General features: G+C 37.3%; 1 protein-coding gene across 1 annotated transcript; it reads right to left on the bottom strand.

Annotated features, from left to right (window-relative positions):
* Positions 1-1,689: 1,689 nt before the first annotated feature.
* Positions 1,690-15,402, bottom strand: LOC139747068 (uncharacterized). The gene is made up of 3 exons (XM_071658860.1): positions 14,251-15,402; positions 7,923-7,965; positions 1,690-2,901 (listed from the first exon to the last, which is right to left on the bottom strand). Exons 1-3 carry the CDS (start codon positions 14,586-14,588, stop codon positions 2,572-2,574), a joined length of 711 nt encoding a protein of 236 aa, XP_071514961.1. The 5' UTR covers positions 14,589-15,402; the 3' UTR covers positions 1,690-2,571.
* Positions 15,403-17,896: the final 2,494 nt, after the last annotated feature.

The following is a 17,896-nucleotide window of genomic DNA, read 5'->3' as shown; positions in this document are numbered from 1 at the left end:
CAGGTCATGAAATTCTGATGCTCCTTTTTTGTGCTAAGTTCAACTTAAATCTATTTGCTTACTTTTGTTATTCATTTCAATAAGAAGGTACTGTTAATTGACATACTGAAAAGAAAAATTTATTAAAAATTTATTGCAGTACTGAATACAGTGATACATCTCAAAAATTTAAAAACTTACACACTACAGAATTAAAAAGCATGCATATATATCAGATACATACTGTATAAGGTTCTGAATTATAAATCCTGTTTTACTGATTTATGTTTTACTGAAATCATTTTTGGGCAAGAGTTGTCTTACATAATACTAATAAGTTTTATTCCTTCTTGTGTCAATTTGAAGAAGCACCATTCAACTGAGAATAATGACTGATGATTTTTCAGGTTTTCTTAACTAAAAGAAATTATTTCTTTAATGAATTTTCATCTGTTGTTATGACTGAAAAGTATTCTAAAGCTGTGAACAAGTGAAAGAAGAGACTTCGAAAATAATGCTAAAAATTCATTCACAAATGACAATGATTTGTTCTTTATTCACTGTACAAACTTCAGGACACTAAGGAAAAATTACAAAGATCTTACACTTGAATAATAAAGCATTCATAACATACATCAAACAGTAACAGAATCCAATAGTAATTCACGTACAAGAAGGGGACAACTGAAATAGTACATTAACATTTTGTACTTTTGCTGTAAGTACAAACCAGTCAATATAAGAGAGTAATTCAATAAATAAAATCCATTATCTTTATTCATCAGTAGAAATAATAGCATTTCTATAGAGAAAATACTTGAAATACTGAATTTTTAAGGCAAATTATGCAACTTATTCATCAGTAGAAATAACAGTATTTCTATAGAGACAATACTTGAAATACTAAATTTTTAAGGCAAATTATGCAACTTGATAGTTCATTTTTGCAAAAGACTTTGGTGATAAGAACCTGTATTCAATAAAGAAATCAACAACAGAATTGTGCAAGATCAGTTTATGATGACCAATAATAAATAATTTTCAAAAAAAGAACCTTTTTATATATTTCTGTATCATTGAATGCAATATCATGAAAATCATTATGATTGGTGTGTAAACATGTGGTTTTTTAGTGAATCTGTTCGAGAAGAACGGTAGGGACAGTAAGGACATACATAAGGTTTCTCTCCAGTATGAGTACGAATATGTGTTTTAAGATTTTCTTTTTGTGTACAAGTATATGAACAGTGTGGACATGCAAATGGCTTTTCTCCAGTATGTATGCGCACATGCCTATTCAAGTTTGTTATAACACCTGTGGAATACTGGCAGAAGGGACATTGATGTATCTTGCTGGCGGTGTATGTCATCGTACGATCTCTTCTAACTCCTTTTCCACGAGCCCACTGACTGCCACTGTCCAGCCCCACCTGCAGAGGATGCCCATCTTACTTAGACTTTAGTAGTCACTGGGTTACTTGTATTAGTAATAAATGACTCAGCAACTACTTATGAGAAATGAACCACAAATCCCTAAAGGAGTTTCTCTTATTAATAGCCAAATTAGGATAAATGAATTGTCCTCTGATTTTCTTTCTTTCTTTTAATGATATAATTCATAAAAGAGTGTAATGCTTTCAGATATTATATAATTTTATGATATTAAAAGTTAAGATATATTTTGGACTAAAGGAAATAAAACTAACTGCATTTATATGAACAGATATGATTTTATTGTTTTTAGTAGTAAGTAACAGGACACTTCTTAACAGACATAAACAAGTATTTACAATCAATATTAGTAATGACCACTGGAACTCAAACAAATCTAACATATTGTTCTAAATTGCCATGGCCACCAATTTTTGCTATGAATGCACACATAATTTGTTGCTATACTACTCTAGGCCCAGACCTAATTTCCTCTTTCTCTTGAACATGGTCTGCCCTACTTTATGATGGAAATTAACACAGAAAAAAAATCCTATCCCATAATATATTTCTTTTCTTTTATGTTATAACATAAAGCTTTTAATGAAGATAGTAGGAGAGCTAAAAATTAATCTTAAGATGAAATCCATGTCATTATGGTTAATATGATAAGCTTTTACCTTTTTGTTACTCTTTTTATGCATGTGTGGATAGGAGTTGGTGTGTGTAATAAACCAGCCTGAAAATGCACATTAATTATTCGTAATAATTTTCATGAAGTAGCAGTTAAAAGTCCATTCCCAAGGAATCAAGCTTCCCTTCTCTTTGCCTGCCAGTGAAACTAGAGTTGAAGATCACAGTTCTTAAAAAAATAATTCCCACAAAAGATACATGCCTGTATGCAATGAATTCACTCTATTACAATGGGAATGGAATCTATGATAACAGATAGATAAGCAGAAAGACAGTTTTCACGAGACAAGAAAAAATGAAAACAGCATGCATCTTGTTATACACATATCAAATATTTCAGTGTAATAATTTGGGTAACTGTGTCCACATCATGATTTATATTCTATAATACTGGATAAGCTGAGGAGTTCAGGTCATGAGAAAAAAATCATTTCCAAATAAATAATACATTAGAAAAGAAAATTAATTCTAAGTTTGATGTTGGAACAAGTGGGATCTCAATGAATCTGTTCGTGATGATCGGTATGGACAATGTGGGCAAAAATAAGGTTTCTCTCCAGTGTGAGTGCGAATATGTTTTTTCAGATTCTCTTTCGTAGTACAACTATATGAGCAGTATGGACAGGCAAACGGCCTCTCTCCAGTGTGAGTACGAACATGTCTCTTCATATGAGTTATAACTGCAGTTGAATACTGGCAGTAGGGACACTGGTGCATTTTGATAGTAGTGTTGGGTGACTTCATATCTCTTCTCATTCCTTTCTCACCAGTCCATTGACCGCCACTGTCCAGCCCCACCTGTTGAGTATGCCTAACTTACTTAAGGCCATGCAACAGAATTAAGAAGTAATGAACAGTGTAAAAGCACTTCAATATATATTTGCATATACACAGCAGCAAGTATAACTTCAAAATCAAAACAAATTCCAAGTGACAACTTTCTTTTGACTAAGCACTCCCTGCTCCTTCAATTAAGTGGACATTAAGGATGACAGTACATGTCTCAATACTGCAGCAAGTTGTTATGTGTAGTTCATATGCATTAGTTTTGCCTTAAGTATCTGTGATTTTAAATCTTTATCAGATGATTAACAACCTTAAAAAAGATATATCAGAGTCACATGCCAGTGTTTTTACAACTGCCATATTCACAATATAGAAAAGGACACCAATGTCTTCATTTTTGATCAGAATATCTTTTCTTTGAAATTGTTTCATATGCTTACTGCCTGCCTAAGCATTCCTTTTTATCTTTATGAGGCTCCTGCAGCACTCAGGGAGCTGGCCACATCCACCATCAGGACAACAAATCAGAAAATGATGTGATGTGTGTGCATCTCTGTGTACAGAGCGCAAGGCAACTGAGCAGTAAGTGGTCAGCCTTCCTTACGGTAGCTGCATTGTAAGCATGAAGGGTCATGGGATATGCTGAAATTGTATTTGTGGAGTTGTAGTGAAGGGTATACCCTTTTGTTTATACTATAGCATAAATTGGAGGTGAGGGGGTAATCTAATGCAACATCTTCCGGCATTTGTCATCTCTCAGTAACTAAGCCTTAAGGATTTTTCTGTTGGCTACTCAGGGTTTTAAGTGACTTACAGCATCCATATATGCCTCCAGTGAGTAAGGGAACCCTTAGTTCACTCAAATTCTTTGAGAAATTTAAAAACCCACTGTTCAAAGTTAATCCCTGATGAACATTTATACAGCATATGTAGTTAGACCTAACCTAGACAGGTCAATCTCACTCTAGGTGACACACTTTCCATGGTTCATCTAGTTGTGAGCACAACTTACCCACATGACTCAATGTAATATCCTAACTTTGTTAGACCTGATTGGAAGTGAGATCATGTGATGTTGCTGCTTGCAGTTTTGGTGTAACAGCAGTGAGTGTAAAATTTCTTACAAATATTTTCAGCATAAATCTATACTAGATTGGAAGCATCCTGTTCCATAGGTATTAGGGCCTAAGTTCTATTGAAAAATTGGAGAATAAGTCCTCATTAAATTCAACTATTTTTTCTGAACTTCAGTGGGTAAATTTTGAAGTATTTTCTACCATTCTTTTTTACTGGGTCATAATGAGAAGTTCAGTGTGTCTTGTTTTTAGATGCTTTGGACAAAATAACTTTATTAAAGATTATATGATATGATGTACCATAAATAAGCATATATATATATATATATATATATATATATATATATATATATATATATATACATGTCTCCATGGTTGTTTAATTTGTTTATGGATGGGGTTGTTAGGGAGGTAAATGCAAGAGTTTTGGAAAGAGGGGCAAGTATGAAGTCTGTTGGGGATGAGAGAGCTTGGGAAGTGAGACAGTTGTTGTTAGCTGATGATACAGCACTGGTGGCTGATTCATGGGAGAAACTGCAGAAGCTGGTGACTGAGTTTGGTAAAGTGTGTGAAAGAAGAAAGTTAAGAGTAAATATGAATAAGAGCAAGGTTATTAGGTACAGTAGGGTTGAGGGTCAAGTCAATTGGGAGGTAAGTTTGAATGGAGCAAAACTGAAGGAAGTAAAGTGTTTTAGATATCTGGGAGTGGATCTGGCAGCAGATGGAACCATGGAAGCGGAAGTGAATCATAGGGTGGGGGAGGGGGCGAAAATCCTGGGAGCCTTGAAGAATGTGTGGAAGTCGAGAACATTATCTCGGAAAGCAAAAATGGCGCACAACTCTATCCATAGCCCACCCCTTGCAACCATACAACAATGTTGGAACCACTATTCCTTCAAACATTCCGCTTCCATGGTTCCATCCGCTGCCAAATCCACTCCCAGATATCTTAAACACTTCACTCCCTCCAGTTTTTCTCCATTCAAAATTACCTCCCAATTTACTTCACCCTCAACCCTAATAACCTTACTCTTATTCACATTTACTCTCAACTTTCTTCTTTCACACACTTTACCAAACTCAGTCACTAGCTTCTGCAGTTTCTCACATGAATCAGCCACCAGCGCTGTATCATCAGCGAACAACAACTGACTCACTTCCCAAGCTCTCTCATCCACAACAGACTGCATACTTGCCCCTTTCCAAAACTCTTGCATTCACCTCCCTAACAACCCCATCCATAAACAAATTAAACAACCATGGAGACATCACACACCCCTGCCACAAACCTACATTCACTGAGAACCAGTCACTTTCCTCTCTTCCTATGCGTACACATGCCTTACATCCTCGATAAAAACTTTTCACTGCTTCTAACAACTTGCCTCCCACACCATATATTCTTAATACCTTCCACAGAGCATCTACATATATATATATATATATATATATATATATATATATATATATATATATATATATTATATATTTTGCTTTGTCGCTGTCTCCCGCGTTTGCGAGGTAGCGCAAGGAAACAGACGAAAGAAATGGCACAACCCACCCCCATACACAATGTATATACATACACGTCCACACACGCAAATATACATACCTATACATCTCAATGTACACATATATACACACACACAGACACATACATATATACCCATGCACACAATTCAAACTGTCTGCCTTTATTCATTCCCATCGCCACCTCGCAACACATGAAATACCATCCCCCTCCCCCCTCATGTGTGCGAGGTTGCACTAGGAAAAAGACAACAAAGGCCCCATTCGTTCACACTCAGTCTCTAGCTGTCATGCAATAATGCCCAAAACCACAGCTCCCTTTCCACATCCAGGCCCCACACAACTTTCCATGGTTTACCCCAGACGCTTCACATGCCCTGATTCAATCCACTGACAGCACGTCAACCCCGGTATGCCACATCGATCCAATTCACTCTATTCCTTGCCCTCCTTTCACCCTCCTACATGTTCAGGCCCTGATCACACAAAATCTTTTTCACTCCATCTTTCCACCTCCAATTTGGTCTCCCACTTCTCCTCGTTCCCTCCACCTCCGACACATATATCCTCTTGGTCAATCTTTCCTCACTCATTCTCTCCACGTGCCCAAACCATTTCAAAACACCCTCTTCTGCTCTCTCAACCACGCTCTTTTTATTTCCACACATCTCTCTTACCCTTACATTACTTACTCGATCAAACCACCTCACACCACACATTATATATATATATATATATATATATATATATATATATATATATATATATATATATATATATATATATATATATATATATTATACTTATTCGCTGTCTCCCACATTTGTGAAGTAGCACAATCATGCAGACGAAAGAATGGCCCAACCCACCCACATACACATATATGTACATAAACGCCCACACACGCACATACACATACTTATACATTTCAACGTATACATACATATACATACACAGACATACACATATATACACACGTATACACTCATACTTGCTGCCTCCATCCATTCCTGTCGCCACCCCACAACACACACACACCCACTCACACATATATATATATATAAATATATTCCTAAGAGTCCACAGGGAAAATGAAACACAATAAGTTCCCAAGTGCACTTTCGTGTAATAATCAAATCATCAGGGGAGACACAAGAGAAAAATATAACGGTCAGTTGTTATACATCGAAGAGACGAAGCTGTGACGCCATTTGGTAAACATTTATATTCATTTATTTAATAATATATATATATATATATATATATATATATATATATATATATATATATATATATATATATATATATATATATCGCTGTCTCCCATGTTAGCGAGGTAGCGAAAGGAAACAGACGAAAGAATGGTCCAACCCACTCACATACACATGTATATACATACACATCCACACATGCACATATACATACCAATACATTTCAACGTATACATTGATATACACATACGCAAACATATACATATATACATACATGTACATAATTCATACTTGTTGCCTTTATTCATTCCTGTTGCCACCCTGCCACACATGAAATATATATATTTCTTTTCTTCATTTTGAGATTGTGTTGACCCCAGATTACCAATTGTGTAACAGCTTTTAAGGGTTACCTTCCTAGGGTTAATATATAATGAGCTGAATCAAAGCACGTGAAGGCATCAATTATGCTAAGTAGTTTGTAAGGCTTGGCTATCTGTGAATGGCAGACATTGGTTTTGATAGATCATACATGATATCTAGAAACTGGATGTATGTGGGATCATTTGTTCACCTGTTCCTGATACTAAATAAACAAATCAAAGAGGAAAATGCAAAGAGGCACAAAGAACTAAACTGATAAATAAAGATATTACAGTACTCTACTTGGGGCAAATGAGACATGAAATTTCAAACAGTCCACCAGAAAAAACACTTAAAAATGATAAGGTTAAGATTTCATTACACTATTTTCTAGTACACTGTTCTTCACATTCTTAATTTCATGTCTTACTATTTATTATGCTAACAACAGCACTGTTTCATTAGTCATATCATGATATCAGTTAAATCATAATGTGATATAATACCTGGAATATTAGAAATGTTTATGGATAACGATGTGATTTATGAATATTTAGCGAAATCTGCAACAAACTATTTTTTTCTTTAATTTACTGAATATAGTATATGGCAGAAATGCTGTTTACATAGAGATGACTACATGTTTGATATCTATCCTCAAATTATTCTCAACCTAAATTATGGCTCTAAGGAATTACTGTGATCTTATAAAGTGAAAACTTATACTGGATGGTTGAAGCCAATAAAACTTGATATGGAATACTGCAAAGCAAAAAACTTGATATGAAACACTGCCTGCAAAATAAATTCTGTACAGAGTCATTTCTACATGGGATGCATGCTACATTCTTACCAAATCAATATCATCTGTATTGAGAATCACACTCAACATGTTTCTATCAATATACTTAAAATATTGAATATCCAAAAGCAAATACATAGCCTCAGCTGTTAATACTTCACATGAGAACAATAAAGGATCTAAAACAAAATGGTGAAAATTAGTTGTGTCTCATTAAGGGCAATCATTTTAGTATAAGTCTAAGATAATACCTGAAACAAAATACTCAAGGAAATATCACTTATGTCTTTTGGGACTGATGGATAAACATATGATTTTTCAATGAATCTGCCCGTGATGAACGGTATGGACAGTAAGGACACCCATATGGTTTCTCTCCAGTGTGGGTGCGGATATGTGTTTTAAGATTCTCTTTAGTTGTGCACCTGTATGAACAATGTGGGCAGGCAAATGGCTTCTCTCCAGTATGAGTACGAACATGTCTTGTTAGATTGGTTAAAACATTTGTAGAATATTGGCAATAGGGGCACTGGTGCATCTTACTGGTACTATTTGTTGTCTTCACTACTCCTGTAGCTTCTCTTCTACCAGTCCACTCCAAGCTAGTGTCCATTCCCACCTGTAGAGGATGCCCATCTTATTTAACACTGAATGAAGTCCATAATTAGTGTGGACATCATCTAATGCCATCAAACTATATAAAAGTAATCTATGTTGGATTAAAATAAATAATATATATGCTTTTGTTTTTAATTTTACACCACAAATAAGAACCCACTATCTTTATTCTTTACCAAAAAGTATTTACATCAGTTAAAACCTACTGCTTTTTCCCATTTTAGAAAGTTAATACAAGGAGGGGAGGATTTCTGGAGAAAATTGGAGGAAGTGAAGTGTTTTAGATATCTGGGAGTGGATCTGGCAGCGGATGGAACCATGGAAGCGGAAGTGGATCATAGGGTGGGGGAGGGGGCGAAAATCCTGGGGGCCTTGAAGAATGTGTGGAAGTCGAGAACATTATCTCGGAAAGCAAAAATGGGTATGTTTGAAGGAATAGTGGTTCCAACAATGTTGTATGGTTGCGAGGCGTGGGCTATGGATAGAGTTGTGCGCAGGAGGATGGATGTGCTGGAAATGAGATGTTTGAGGACAATGTGTGGTGTGAGGTGGTTTGATCGAGTGAGTAACGTAAGGGTAAGAGAGATGTATGGAAATAAAAAGAGCGTGGTTGAGAGAGCAGAAGAGGGTGTTTTGAAGTGGTTTGGGCACATGGAGAGGATGAGTGAGGAAAGATTGACCAAGAGGATATATGTGTCGGAGGTGGAGGGAACAAGGAGAAGAGGGAGACCAAATTGGAGGTGGAAAGATGGAGTGAAAAAGATTTTGTGTGATAGGGGCCTGAACATGCAGGAGGGTGAAAGGAGGGCAAGGAATAGAGTGAATTGGAGCGATGTGGTATACCGGGGTTGACGTGCTGTCAGTGGATTGAAGCAAGGCATGTGAAGCGTCTGGGGTAAACCATGGAAAGCTGTGTAGGTATGTATATTTGCGTGTGTGGACGTATGTATATACATGTGTATGGGGGGGGGGGTGGGCCATTTCTTTCGTCTGTTTCCTTGCGCTACCTCGCAAACGCGGGAGACAGCGACAAAGTATAATAAAAAAAAAAAAAAACCTACTGCATCATGTTAAACAATATCTTTTCAGTCCAGAACCTCATCAAACACTGCACCTTGAAATTCTTTTGCCTACCTCCTACAGACTTTTCCCCAATCATAGTGCAGAGTAGCTTAGGCAAAGCCTCTTGCTACATGACATAAGGTTATCAGATGGACATAGGAGGATTTATTTCAAAACATGCTGTTGTATTTAAAAATGCAATTTTCTTGTGCGTCCATAATTACTTTCCAATACTGGTATGATATAATATGACTCATTACCTTGAACAAGAATTCAGCTTGTAATTAACTGTATATGATTATTTTAAAATAAGGAGGTGTTTCCATTAATCATTCAAATAACACTCAAACAACCACTAAACAGCACATTTTTGCATGATGCTTCATTCAACTGCATTATAAAAATCTTAATAATTGCATGGCACAACTTTCAGTTATCTGCATAGCAACATGATCCCTGGAGGAGTGGGAATCTGTGATGTCGAGCAAGCATACCTAGACCAACAATAGTGTATACCATCAACTACTTTTCAACTTATTACAAAATGCAATAAAATGCCTGTCAGCTAATCATCTTGTTTTTTAACTCTAACTCTAACTTTAACTCTAAAGCCCTACCTAGCTTCTTTTATCCTTAGTGCTGTTTTTGCTTAACTTCCTTTTATCTGAATGTATTTTGTATCCATAACAACGAGATAAAAGCACACACAATGTTGTAAAACATTTGATGACCTGTGGTTTCAACTGGTGTACATGGCCAGCTTCCTGAGTGCTGCAGGAGCCTCATAAGGATAGAATATATATATATATATATATATATATATATATATATATATATATATATATATATATATATATATATATATATTAATTAAAGATTTGGTAAATCTTACCAAATTAAAGATTTGGTAAACAGAGAAGAGGTAGTGAAAGCTTTGCGGAAGATGAATTTGTTTATGGATGGGGTTGTTAGGGAGGTGAATGCAAGAGTTTTGGAAAGAGGGGCAAGTATGAAGTCTGTTGTGGATGAGAGAGCTTGGGAAGTGAGTCAGTTGTTGTTCGCTGATGATACAGCGCTGGTGGCTGATTCATGTGAGAAACTGCAGAAGCTGGTGACTGAGTTTGGTAAAGTGTGTGAAAGAAGAAAGTTAAGAGTAAATGTGAATAAGAGCAAGGTTATTAGGTACAGTAGGGTTGAGGGTCAAGTCAATTGGGAGGTAAGTTTGAATGGCGAAAAACTGGAGGAAGTAAAGTGTTTTAGATATCTGGGAGTGGATCTGGCAGCGGATGAAACCATGGAAGCGGAAGTGGATCATAGGGTGGGGGAGGGGGTAAAATTCCTGGGAGCCTTGAAGAATGTGTGGAAGTCGAGAACATTATCTCGGAAAGCAAAAATGGGTATGTTTGAAGGAATAGTGGTTCCAACAATGTTGTATGGTTGCGAGGCGTGGGCTATGGATAGAGTTGTGCGCAGGAGGGTGGATGTGCTGGAAATGAGATGTTTGAGGACAATGTGTGGTGTGAGGTGGTTTGATCGAGTAAGTAACGTAAGGGTAAGAGAGATGAGTGGAAATAAAAAGAGCGTGGTTGAGAGAGCAGAAGAGGGTGTTTTGAAATGGTTTGGGCACATGGAGAGAATGAGTGAGGAAAGATTGACCAACAGGATATATGTGTCGGAAGTGGAGGGAACGAGGAGAAGTGGGAGACCAAATTGGAGGTGGAAAGATGGAGTGAAAAAGATTTTGTGTGATCGGGGCCTGAACATGCAGGAGGGTGAAAGGAGGGCAAGGAATAGAGTGAATTGGATCGATGTGGTATACCGGGGTTGACGTGTTGTCAGTGGATTGAATCAGGGCATGTGAAGTGTCTGGGGTAAACCATGGAAAGCTGTGTAGGTATGTATATTTGCGTGTGTGGACGTGTATGTATATACATGTGTATGGGGGTGGGTTGGGCCATTTCTTTCGTCTGTTTCCTTGCGCTACGTCACAAACGCGGGAGACAGCGACAAAGCAAAGAAAAAAAATGTGTATACAAGTGGATTAGTCATTCTTCGTTTGTTTCCTGGCATCACCTCGCTGAGTGGAAAATGGCAATCAAGTATATTAATAACATAAAATAAATTGCATGAGGTCACAGTGGTGCATGTGATCTAGTATATGAAGAAAAAAAAAAACATGAGTTCCCAAGCCTACTTTTGTGTGATGATCACATTGTCAGGGGGAGATACAAGAATGAATGAGATGAAGATGCTGAACAGTAGGTTGATGTACAAGGAAGAGGTGTACCCAAAACACCAATGGTAAACAAGTGGTGCCAGATGGTAGTGTTTGGGTTGGTGCGTTAGGGACTGGCAACATACCTGTCATATATTTTTCTATTATTCAGACAAGAAAAGGATCTGTTTACAAATTTTGACTACAATAAGCTATCCAATTTGTATAGACATTCACTAACGTTACACAAAGACATGTAACATTAGTATTAGTATTAGTGAAGGTTTTTTAATGAATACAGGCAGCAAGTATGAATTATGTACATGTGTATATACAGTATGTATATGTCTGTGTATGTATATGTATGTATACATTGAAATGTATAGGTATGTATATGTGCATGTGTGGACGTGTATGTATATACATGTGTATGTGGGTGGGTTGGACCATTCTTTCGTCTGTTTCCTTGTGCTACCTCGCTAACGCAGGAGACAGCGACAAAGTATTACATATAAATAAATAAAGAAATTTTAAAGCTGAAGGCTCTAGTCACAGACAAAAGACCACATCAAGGCTGGGTCTTAATTGAAATAAAGAGAGAATTATAAAGTGTAAAAGAAAAAACAAGGGAAAGTATTTACGAATTTTCCTGGACATGAAAGACCTGTCTTTTGAAATGTGCCAGGTCCAGTTATTGGGAAAGACATGAGAAGGATACCTTTATTGTAAGTAAAATGTGCCAACAGTTCCCTTTCTTGTCCACATAATAACAAATTCTATGACAGGCATGTTGCCAGACCAAACATCACCATCTGGAAATGCTTGTTTATCAATGGTGTCTCAGCTACGTCTCTTCCTTGTATATTTACTGACTGTTCTATGCCTTCTATCTTAGTCCTGCATCTCCCCTGATGATGTGATCATTACACAAAAGTGCACTTGGAAATTTACTGTGTTTCATATATACGCAGAACCTTCACCGTGAAGAGGTATATATACATTCATCACTAAAAGAGAAAATACAAGGAAAAGTGGCAGGAGGTCAAGAAAGTGCAGGGGCTGAAAAAATGGGAAACAGTTAGAGTGAGACAGTAATGTTAAATTTCAAAGAGAATAAGATGTTTTGGAGGGAGGTTAATTGTGTAAGGGAAAAAGAACAAATGAAAAGAAAGTGCAGGGGCTGAAAAAATGGCAAATAGTTGGAGTGAGACGGTAATGTTAAATTTCAGAGAGAATAAGATGTTTTGGAAGTAGGTTTATTGTGTAAGAGAAAAAGAACAAATATGTGAAGGGAGCAAATGAGGAAGTGGTAATAGGCAGTAATGAAGTGATGATGGAGTGAGTATTTTGAAGGAATGTTGAATGTCTTTGATAAAAAGGTGGCAGGTGTAGGGTGTTTAGGCCAAGGAGATATACAAAATGAGAGGGTCATGAAAAGTGGTTTGGTGAAGAGACAGGAGGTAGTGAAAGCCTTGCTCAAGATGAAACATGGCAAGGCATCTGGAGTGGATGGTAATGTAGTTGAGTTTCTTAAGAAAGGTTGATTTTTTTTGTTGATTCATTTGTTAGGATTTTCAATGTACCTATGAATCATGGTGAGGTGTCTGAGGATTGGTAGAAAGCATGTATAGTGCCAGTGTAGAAAGGCAAAGGGGACAAAGGTGAGTGTTTGAATTACAAAGGTATGTTTGTTGAGGATACCTGAAAAGTTGTACGGGAGAGTGGTGACTGACTCAGTGGTGCTTGCATAAAGTATCAGAATGGATAAGAAAAATGAGGTTTCAGGAATGATAGAAGATATCTGGATCACATGTCTGCTTTGAAAAATATTTCTGAGAAGTGCTTAGAAACAAAAGGATTTGTATGTGGCACTTATGGATCTAAAGAAAGCATATGATAGGGTTGATATAAATGCTTTGTGGAAGGTGTTATGAAAATATGGTGCGGGAGGAAAGCTATTCAAAGCAGTGACGAGTTTTTATCAACCCATTTTGAGAGGGCACCTCTCATATTCTTTGTTTCCTTCATTACTGAAAGGTTCATAATCAATAAAACACCAAATTTTCCATTTCATTTTATAAAATATAATCAGATGTGGCTGATTTAAAATAAAAAGATTAATTGTTAGCAGTTTTGTTTGTGGATTCACCAAGAACTAAGTTGGTGTCTTATACTACTTTTATTTGTAAAATATTTCACATGATTTTCAACAAGGTTAACCTCTACAATGGACTAAGAGTCTTGCAATGATATTGTTGATTTTTCCATAAAAAGAAAATATAGGCATTTGCTTACTGAGGAATTATATTCATTTCCTTTTAGTCATAAAAGAAACTATCAAAAAAAATTTCAAAATAAATATCATATAAGCAAATTGTATATAGAATGAAAAAGTGAACTTCAAACCTTACAATACAGGAAATCACTATCATGATATATGACCAGAAAAAACTAGCGTCATGTTTTTCAAAAGCACATTATGACTGATGAGTTAAAGTATGAGCTCTTAGAGTATCCTTCCGTGCAGAACGGTAAGGGCAATATGGACATAAATATGGTTTCTCTCCTGTGTGAGTACGAATATGTGTCTTTAAGTATTCTTTTGAAGCAGAGCAATACATACAATATGGACATGAAAAAGGCTTCTCCCCAGTATGAGTACGAATATGAGTTTTCAAATTTTCTTTAGTTGCAGAACAAAATGAGCAGTACGGACAAGAAAAGGGTTTCTCTCCAGTATGAGTGCGCATGTGGTTCTTTAAATTAGTAGTAACATGAGAGGTGTAGGGACAGTAGGGACACTGATGAGTCTTGGCAGTCATGTGAACCAGTCGGGCTCCAGATGATCCTCCTCCTCTGCTCCTCTGATCAGCTCTGTCCAGCCCAACCTGTAGGGAATGCCCGACTTACTTAAACTTCCACTAAAGTCGTATGCCATTTCAGATATTTTAAAATAAACTCACATGCCATTTCATATTTTCAATGTTTTTGTGACTTAAACCACCATCAAACTAATAATTATATATATATATATATATATATATATATATATATATATATATATATATATATATATATTTGGCATTTCCCGCATTAAAGAGAGCATTAAGAACAGATGACTTAGCCTAAGAGGGAAAATCCTCACTTGCTCTCCCTCTCTGTTCCTTTTTTTGGAAAAGTAAAAACTGGAAAGGAGGATTTCCAGCCCCCGGTTCCCTCCCCTTTTATGACACGCAGGGAGAGGAAGAGAGGAAAGTGATTGGTTCTCAGTGAATGTAGGTTTGCGGCAGGGGTGTGTGATGTCTCCATGGTTGTTTAATTTGTTTATGGATGGGGTTGTTAGGGAGGTAAATGCAAGAGTTTTGGAAAGAGGGGCAAGTATGAAGTCTGTTGGGGATGAGAGAGCTTGGGAAGTGAGTCAGTTGTTGTTCGCTGATGATACAGCGCTGGTGGCTGATTCATGTGAGAAACTGCAGAAGCTGGTGACTGAGTCTGGTAAAGTGTGTGGAAGAAGAAAGTTAAGAGTAAATGTGAATAAGAGCAAGGTTATTAGGTACAGTAGGGTTGAGGGTCAAGTCAATTGGGAGGTGAGTTTGAATGGAGAAAAACTGGAGGAAGTGAAGTGTTTTAGATATCTGGGAGTGGATCTGGCAGCGGATGGAACCATGGAAGCGGAAGTGGATCATAGGGTGGGGGAGGGGGCGAAAATTCTGGGGGCCTTGAAGAATGTGTGGAAGTCGAGAACATTATCTCAGAAAGCAAAAATGGGTATGTTTGAAGGAATAGTGGTTCCAACAATGTTGTATGGTTGCGAGGCGTGGGCTATGGATAGAGTTGTGCGCAGGAGGATGGATGTGCTGGAAATGAGATGTTTGAGGACAATGTGTGGTGTGAGGTGGTTTGATCGAGTGAGTAACGTAAGGGTAAGAGAGATGTGTGGAAATAAAAAGAGCGTGGTTGAGAGAGCAGAAGAGGGTGTTTTGAAGTGGTTTGGGCACATGGAGAGAATGAGTGAGGAAAGATTGACCAAGAGGATATATGTGTCGGAGGTGGAGGGAACGAGAAGAGGGAGACCAAATTGGAGGTGGAAAGATGGAGTGAAAAAGATTTTGTGTGATCAGGGGCCTGAACATGCAGGAGGGTGAAAGGAGGGCAAGGAATAGAGTGAATTGGAGCGATGTGGTATACCGGGGTTGACGTGCTGTCAGTGGATTGAAGCAAGGCATGTGAAGCGTCTGGGGTAAACCATGGAAAGCTGTGTAGGTATGTATATTTGCGTGTGTGGACGTATGTATATACATGTGTATGGGGGGGGGGGTGGGCCATTTCTTTCGTCTGTTTCCTTGCGCTACCTCGCAAACGCGGGAGACAGCGACAAAGTATAATAAAAAAAAAAAAAACCTACTGCATCATGTTAAACAATATCTTTTCAGTCCAGAACCTCATCAAACACTGCACCTTGAAATTCTTTTGCCTACCTCCTACAGACTTTTCCCCAATCATAGTGCAGAGTAGCTTAGGCAAAGCCTCTTGCTACATGACATAAGGTTATCAGATGGACATAGGAGGATTTATTTCAAAACATGCTGTTGTATTTAAAAATGCAATTTTCTTGTGCGTCCATAATTACTTTCCAATACTGGTATGATATAATATGACTCATTACCTTGAACAAGAATTCAGCTTGTAATTAACTGTATATGATTATTTTAAAATAAGGAGGTGTTTCCATTAATCATTCAAATAACACTCAAACAACCACTAAACAGCACATTTTTGCATGATGCTTCATTCAACTGCATTATAAAAATCTTAATAATTGCATGGCACAACTTTCAGTCATCTGCATAGCAACATGATCCCTGGAGGAGTGGGAATCTGTGATGTCGAGCAAGCATACCTAGACCAACAATAGTGTATACCATCAACTACTTTTCAACTTATTACAAAATGCAATAAAATGCCTGTCAGCTAATCATCTTGTTTTTTAACTCTAACTTTAACTCTAAAGCCCTACCTAGCTTCTTTTATCCTTAGTTTTTTTTTTGCTTAACTTCCTTTTATCTGAATGTATTTTGTATCCATAACAACGAGATAAAAGCACACACAATGTTGTAAAACATTTGATGACCTGTGGTTTCAACTGGTGTACATGGCCAGCTTCCTGAGTGCTGCAGGAGCCTCATAAGGATAGAATATATATATATATATATATATATATATATATATATATATATATATATATATATATATATATATATATATATTAAATTAAAGATTTGGTAAACAGAGAAGAGGTAGTGAAAGCTTTGCGGAAGATGAATTTGTTTATGGATGGGGTTGTTAGGGAGGTGAATGCAAGAGTTTTGGAAAGAGGGGCAAGTATGAAGTCTGTTGTGGATGAGAGAGCTTGGGAAGTGAGTCAGTTGTTGTTCGCTGATGATACAGCGCTGGTGGCTGATTCATGTGAGAAACTGCAGAAGCTGGTGACTGAGTTTGGTAAAGTGTGTGAAAGAAGAAAGTTAAGAGTAAATGTGAATAAGAGCAAGGTTATTAGGTACAGTAGGGTTGAGGGTCAAGTCAATTGGGAGGTAAGTTTGAATGGAGAAAAACTGGAGGAAGTAAAGTGTTTTAGATATCTGGGAGTGGATCTGGCAGCGGATGGAACCATGGAAGCGGAAGTGGATCATAGGGTGGGGGAGGGGGTAAAATTCCTGGGAGCCTTGAAGAATGTGTGGAAGTCGAGAACATTATCTTGGAAAGCAAAAATGGGTATGTTTGAAGGAATAGTGGTTCCAACAATGTTGTATGGTTGCGAGGTGTGGGCTATGGATAGAGTTGTGCGCAGGAGGGTGGATGTGCTGGAAATGAGATGTTTGAGGACAATGTGTGGTGTGAGGTGGTTTGATCGAGTAAGTAACGTAAGGGTAAGAGAGATGAGTGGAAATAAAAAGAGCGTGGTTGAGAGAGCAGAAGAGGGTGTTTTGAAATGGTTTGGGCACATGGAGAGAATGAGTGAGGAAAGATTGACCAACAGGATATATGTGTCGGAAGTGGAGGGAACGAGGAGAAGTGGGAGACCAAATTGGAGGTGGAAAGATGGAGTGAAAAAGATTTTGTGTGATCGGGG

The sequence above is a fragment of the Panulirus ornatus genome, chromosome 67, assembly GCF_036320965.1.
Source record: "Panulirus ornatus isolate Po-2019 chromosome 67, ASM3632096v1, whole genome shotgun sequence".
Taxonomy (NCBI): domain Eukaryota; kingdom Metazoa; phylum Arthropoda; class Malacostraca; order Decapoda; family Palinuridae; genus Panulirus; species Panulirus ornatus.
This window is presented reverse-complemented; position numbering and strand designations above follow the sequence as displayed.